The 6,618-nt window shown below is 54.4% G+C and overlaps 2 protein-coding genes across 2 annotated transcripts; one reads left to right on the top strand and one right to left on the bottom strand.

Annotated features, from left to right (window-relative positions):
• Positions 1-2,900: 2,900 nt before the first annotated feature.
• LOC116245309 (uncharacterized) lies at positions 2,901-3,729 on the top strand. The gene is made up of 3 exons (XM_031616942.1): positions 2,901-3,143; positions 3,206-3,402; positions 3,564-3,729. The coding sequence occupies exons 1-3, from the start codon at positions 2,901-2,903 to the stop codon at positions 3,727-3,729; spliced, it is 606 nt and encodes a 201-aa protein (XP_031472802.1).
• Positions 3,730-4,027: 298 nt separating this feature from the next.
• LOC116245308 (uncharacterized) lies at positions 4,028-4,693 on the bottom strand. The gene has a single exon (XM_031616941.1). It carries the CDS (start codon positions 4,691-4,693, stop codon positions 4,028-4,030), a length of 666 nt encoding a protein of 221 aa, XP_031472801.1.
• Positions 4,694-6,618: the final 1,925 nt, after the last annotated feature.

Below are 6,618 nucleotides of genomic sequence, written 5' to 3'. Positions count from 1 at the left end.
TTCCCGCCATCTTCACGAACCCCGCCAGGTCCACTTCGGAGTATTCGTTGATGTACTGGAAGGCGGAGATGTTGTTGGGGTAGTTGTAGAACCTGCCCAGCGGTCCCTCCACGTAGTCGCTGAGGTTGACGCTGAGAAGCTCGCGGTAGGTCTTGGGGAAGCTGGTGGCGCTGACCTGCGTGACTGAGGAGTCGTTGAAGTCGCGGATGTGGCACTCGAGGACCAGATTTTCGTTCTGCTGGTTGGAGATGTTGACGGTGACGTGGGGGAGGGCCCTGGCGGGGTCTCTAACTGAGAAGGTGAAGACGTAGCCCTGGTAGTAGTTGAGCAGCAGCTGGCTGCCCAGCTGGTCCAGAGTGATGAAGTAGTTGCCAGTCTACAGGAAGTTCCCCACGGGATACACCGACAGCTCGCTCTTGGCCCTCGTCCAAACCATCTGGTCGACCTCGGTGGGGTAGTTGCGGACGAGGTCGTAGACTGCGAGGTTCTGGTGGGTGGCGTTTTGGAAGAGCAGGACCAGCAGTTTCCTGGTGATGGCGTAGGAGTGGAGGGTGAGGTTGGCTCTGCGGAGGGGGACGGTTTGGAAGTTGGGCGAGTAGCTCTCCTTGATGATGATCTTGTCGTTGAACATCACGTAGATGTACTGGATCTCCTGGTCCTCCACCCCGTCCACGTAGACCACGCCCTCCACGTCCATCACTGGGTCGCAGATAGACTCGTCGCTCGCCCGGTCGTACTTGTAGTAGTAGAGCGCTCCGCCCTGCAGGATGATGATGCCCTGCTCGTACTTCCCCACCCACTCGCTGCCCTCCAGGCACTGTCGCAGCAGCCGCCCCGGGAAGGAGTAGCTGGGCTCCACCGCCACGAGGGTGTCGACCGATTTGCGGCTCTCGATGGAGAGGAAGTAGAGGTTGGAGGGCTCGCCCGCGCGCCGCCCCTCCGCGCAGTAGTAGAGGATGGAGTTGTAGTAGGTCTTGACGTTGAGCGAAAACTCCCGGAAGGCGTAGGTTTAGAGGCGGAGGCAGCTGGAGAGGGTGATGTTGAGCTCGTTGAGGGGGATGAGTCCGTTGACGGTGCCGGGGTCGGTGGAGTTGAACCTGAAGGCGTAGAGGGCGGAGACGTTCTCGGAGCGCAGGCACCCGACCACCGCGTAATAATTTCCATAATTCTCCATCACGCTCACCTCGGTGCACTCCACCGGTCCCTCTATCACCGCCACCGCCACGCTGTAGGGCGAGTCGCTGGGGGAGAACTGGTAGCGCACCGACAGCAGGACGTTTCCGCGCATCAGGAAGAGCTTGTTGGGCTGGTTGTAGAGGCTGCAGCTCTCCATGACGTCGGAGCTGTTGAAGAGGTAGTCGGTGCCGTTGGGCAGGGCGACCTTGAGGGGGACGGCGGAGACGTTGAGGAGCGGCTGGTTGGTGGTGAGCTCGGTGGAGAGGGCGTCGATGTTGGAGGAGTGCACCTTGTCGAGGGTGGCCTGCTTGGGGGCGTTCAGGTAGCTGGCCAGGAAGATGGAAATGGTCTCGCCCTCGTTCAGCAGGCTGAAGTTTAGCACCGTCTCCAAGCTCGACACACCCGTCAGCAGAAAAAGGACAGCTATGAAGCGCAGGATAGGTAGCATTATAACAAAACACTAAAGATGGTAATGGTTGCCCATGGGGTATGGGTGTATGATCGGTGGAGAGGATAATATGCTGGGGTATTGCGTATATTTTGATGATAACATGGGTGTGAGAATGGAAGAGTAATATTCTTCGCGAGTATAACTGAAAATGATGAAATAACGATAATTTTGGAATGTCCGATCTTCACTTCTGAAAATCACCGCAAGGGCCATCCGACCGCCTCCGCACCCATCATTCGCGTATATGGATAACTGATACTGATAACTATGTTTCAAAAATCATCCGCCATTCGATCCTCACCCAAAAGTCCCCTTTCCCTTCGATTCTCAAACCCACCATCCGCTTCCACCCGTCCTTCCATCTTTTCTGGGTTTGATCTCTGTGCGGGAGGCGGTCGGTTTCTATCGGCTTTCTTCGCGGGGGTCTTATACGAGTGATAGAAGGGAGTATATAATAATTTCTGAAGCCATGCAGTCCATCGAGACCAGTTTCGACAAGATGCACATCAAGGAGTGCGCCACCCGCTGCATCCTCGCCTTCCACCGGCCGCAGTTCTCTCCCGACGAGGCCAAGTGCCTCCAACAGTACCGCTTCCTTCATTTAGATGCACGCAGACCATCGTTCGCAACCAGAACGCACTCCAGAGGTTCAGCACACACTCCAAGCAACTCTCCGTGCTCGTCTCCCAAGCCTGAAGCAGCCACGAGGGAAAAGGAATAATGATTCGTTGAGACTAGCCTATTATAAACATCCTTCGGGTTTATTTATCCTATGCGTGGAAACGGATAGCTTGCGGTTATTTGGAGAGGGAAGCATGGGTGGATGACTTTGCTTCGATTGTTAACCTCTGGAGAGTAGGATACTATAAGCCTAAATTAGTTCTTCAAGTGTATTCCATTTCTCTTGGTTTCTGGCTGATCCTGCCCTCTCTATCTTCCCAATCTTTGCTTGCGAATTTATGGCCGATAGTGTAGGTGAGTTATATGGGCTTCTGATCGAAATAAAAGCTAGATATATTATCATGGAGCGCCTTCATCACTTGCAGCTCGAGTCGCAGCTTGTCTCGCAGGACCTCTTCTCCCACGTCGAGCAGGCCCCCAAGGATCCCATCTTCTGGACCCGCTAGGCCTACCAGCGCGACCAGTCCGAGGAGAAGGTGAACCTCGGACAGGGAGTATACAGGGATGACGATGGGAAGCCCCACGTTTTTGCGGTCGTCAGGAAGGTAGAGTAATAGTTGCTGAAATCGCCCAACCACGTTAGTTTCTTACGATGCAGGAGTACCTCGACATGGACGGACTGCCCGAGTTCGTCAGCGGCGCCAGGAACCTCCTCTTCGGAGCAGACTCCCAGGCAGTCAAGCAGCATCGCATCGCTTCACTGCAGAGCATCTCGGGGACGGGCGCCCTGGGAATCGCCTTTGACTTCATCGCCAAGTACCTGCCCAGAGTGGTCTACATCTCGTCCCCCACCTGGGCCATCCACCGCACTCTCATCGAAAAGCACCATTTGAAAGTATTGGAATACCCCTACTATTCCCCAAACTGCGAGGGATCGACTTCGAGGCCATGCTATAGGGACTAAAGGCCGCCATTCCCGGATCATACGTGCTGCTGCACCCCAGCGCGCACAATCCGACCGGTTTCGACCTCGGGGAGGAGCAGTGGAGGCGGGTGGCGGAGGTGATGAAGAAGAACAGCCTGATTCCCTTCTTCGACACGGCCTACCAAGGCTTCGCGACTGGGGATTTCGCCAAGGACGCGTGGGCGGTCAGGTACTTCACCCAGCAGGGCTTCCAGCTATTCGCAGCGCAGTCCTTCGCCAAGAACATGGGACTCTACGGCGAGAGAGTGGGCGGATTGCACGTGGTGCTAAGCTCCAAAGAGACAGCTGAACGCGTGCTCTCCCAACTGAAGTAAGCTATGTCTGATGTAGGGTGATCGTGCGAGCCATCTACTCGAGTCCCAGCAAGTATGGAGCTCTCGTGGCTGCGAGAATCCTCAACAATCCGGAATTATTCAAGGAGTGGGAGACTGAGCTGCGGGATGTGGTGGCGGCGAGGATCAGGCAGATGAGAGCGCTGCTTCGGTCGGAATTATAGAGAATAAACGCTCCAGGGACTTGGAACCACATTACTGAGCAAATCGGCATGTTTTCCTTCACCGGCCTAAGCTAGCGTGCGTGCCAACTGCTGACAGACAAATACCACGTGTATTTGCTCAAGTCCGGCAGGATCAGCATGTCTGGCATCAACAAGCGCAACGCCAAGTACCTGGCTCAGGCCATCAAGAGCGCCCTCCTCGAAATCCAATGATCTCTCAGCATCATCATATCACACTAGCCGGGAATGGTTGCCTTGATAGTGATAGTGGTGTTAGTAGCATGATAAGGGAGGAGCATCATTCCATGAATCTCTTGATCTTCTCCAAAAAATCGGCGATCCTTTCGGGACTCTCCTTGAAGTCCTCGGTGGTATCGATCACGAGCACCTTCTCCTGGGCGTATGACTTGAACCACTTCTCGTGCTTCTCGTGGATGAGCTTCAGGTAGTCCAGCGAGATCTCAGTCTCCTCGGGCCGCATGCGACTCTTGGTCCTCTGGTGGCACTTCTCGGGCGTGCATTTCAGGTAGATGATCTTGGTCTTCTCGACCTCGGCCATGGTTTCGAAGCTTTTGTAGAGGGACTTGAAGACCTCGTGTTCGGCCTCGTTCATGTATCCGAGGTCCTTCATCAGCTCCGAGAAGACGTACTTATCGGCGAGGACGCTCCTCTCTGAGATCTTGACCTTTTCGGGGTGGCGTTGGCTGGCTTCTCTGAGTTTTTGGACGCGGGTGAAGATGGCGTAGATTTGGAAGGTGAATCCCCAGCGTTTGGGCTCCATGTAGTACTTCTCGAGCATGTTGATCTTCTTGCCGCTCAGGTTCTGCCAGTCGTTGACGGGCTCTTCGATCCAGCGCGCCTCGGGCATCTTCTGGCGCAGGATCTCGACGATCGTCGACTTGCCGCAGCCGATGTTCCCCTCGATGGTGAAGTGGAAGTCCGCCTTGGGCAGTTCTGGGTTCATCACGCCGGCTTCGCCGTTGGCTGTCCCACTTGTGGTCACTCCGGAATTTCCCGCTAAGAATTACATTAATTAAATTTAAATTAAACTTACCCTCCTGCCTTAATAACGCCGAGAAATTCAAATTGAAAATGGAGGGCTTTTCTTTTTGAAATGGAAGGGAAGGCTGGGAAACTTGCGATGAAGTTTATTGATTGTCTGCATTCATTTGGGAGGAGTAGGGAAGCATTTGCAGTTTTTCGGTATGAGGATGATACGATACGAGGATAAGAATGGTATGGATGGTGGTATATTGGATATGAATGATATATGAATGGACATCACTCGAGGTAGAGGTTGGTATAGTACTGGCTGAAGTCCAGTTTCGCCGCCAGCACGCTTAGGCTACTCACCCTGCCCTCTCCCTCCTTACGCAACTGCATGAAAAGGTTGCGGAAAGTCGTGTCGAAAACAGCCTTCAACTCCCTCAGGTCCTTCTGCGCCTTGCCGAGACTGATCTCGGGCAGCTCCAAAGATTAGACCGTTATTCCTCTCCGGGCCATGGTTTGCCTGTCCTCATAGAGTCGCAGTTTTTCGTAATATTCGTCGAAGTTCTCCTGCAGACGCATGTAGACTATCTTGAAATTGCCGATCACCGAGAAGATGTTGGCCAAGGCCATCTGCAGGTTCTTCTCGCGGGGTGTGCAGAGGGCGATTTCGAGGGCCTCTTGCTGGAAGGAGCGGTGGCGAGCCAGCAGGTCGTCGAGAGTGCGAGCCGTGCTTGCCTAGCCTGAAAAGCGGGTCCATGCAGTCTAGAGGGTGACCATGAGGTAGCTGTGGAGGCTGCTCAGGAAATGAAGCATGGCTGACCGCAGGAGATAAGCTAGGTGGAACAAAGATTGCAACTCTCTGCTTTGCGTCTTTCTGAGCCGGAGCGCCTCCTCACGGGACTGTAACACCCACAATCCTTTCAGATTCTCCTCCACCTGTTCACGCGCCACAGGAAGGCGAAATCTTCTGGTAGCCGAGCATAGTTTCGGGCGAAAAGAAGACCTGCAATGGCTCGATCCGCTATAGAGAGTATTGGAAGTTGAAGCAGTCCCATCCCTCAGTCCCGCTTCCGAACTCTATCTTCTTGGCTAGCAACCGATCGGCTATGTTGCTCCTGAAGGATCCGCCGTCAGGCAGCTGGAAATCTGGGAAGCACTTGCCGATTGCGTCGTAGATGTAACCGTCGAGTGAGTGTTCGGTGATTTCCTGCTTTTTTTGGGAGAGTTTTTCTTGAGGGTGTCATAGAGGTGCTGATGAAATCCCCCTTTCCTGCTAAGAAGAAATTCTTGATTGATTGCAGGTGGTATCTCAGATGGAACTGGTTGAAGAGGGTCTCCACGAGGGCTTGGCTCACCTCGCCGTGGACGGCTGCCAGCCAGTTGCGGAAGGGTCCCGAGAGGAGGGCGTTCGTATCCGATAGGCAGTTGGTATCTAGGAAGGGGGTTTTGACCTGGTAGAGCACCTTGCACCTGTTGAGGAGGAAGTGGATGGCCTTGCCCGTGCTGAAGATCATGCGTGCGGATTCGCTGTCGAGGATGCTGGGCACGTTTTCGGCGACTAGCTTGAACCTTTCCTGCCACTACTCGCTCTCATACACTTTCCGGTTCTCGGAGATGAAGAATTAGTTGAAGGATCGAGCAGTTATCCGCGGTAGGTCCACCGATGGATATAGTTTAGAAGTGGTTGCAGTGCATGCGAGAGAAGGACGGTTCAGCAGGCCATCGACTGCAGCCATTCCGTTGGGCCTGTAGGCGTTGAGGATGGAGAGGATGTGGCTGCCCTCGAAGGGCTCCACTGCCTACAGCACAATCGCCAGCCATTTCAGCAGCTACGTCGGGTGGAAGGACCACACTTGCAGCTTCCGCAGGGAAAGCCGGCCCTCGCGTGCGAGGTTCTCC

The sequence above is a fragment of the Nymphaea colorata genome, unplaced genomic scaffold, assembly GCF_008831285.2.
Source record: "Nymphaea colorata isolate Beijing-Zhang1983 unplaced genomic scaffold, ASM883128v2 scaffold0632, whole genome shotgun sequence".
Classification (NCBI taxonomy): domain Eukaryota; kingdom Viridiplantae; phylum Streptophyta; class Magnoliopsida; order Nymphaeales; family Nymphaeaceae; genus Nymphaea; species Nymphaea colorata.
The sequence above is the reverse complement of the archived record's forward strand: the minus strand, read 5'-3'. Positions and strand labels throughout refer to the sequence as shown.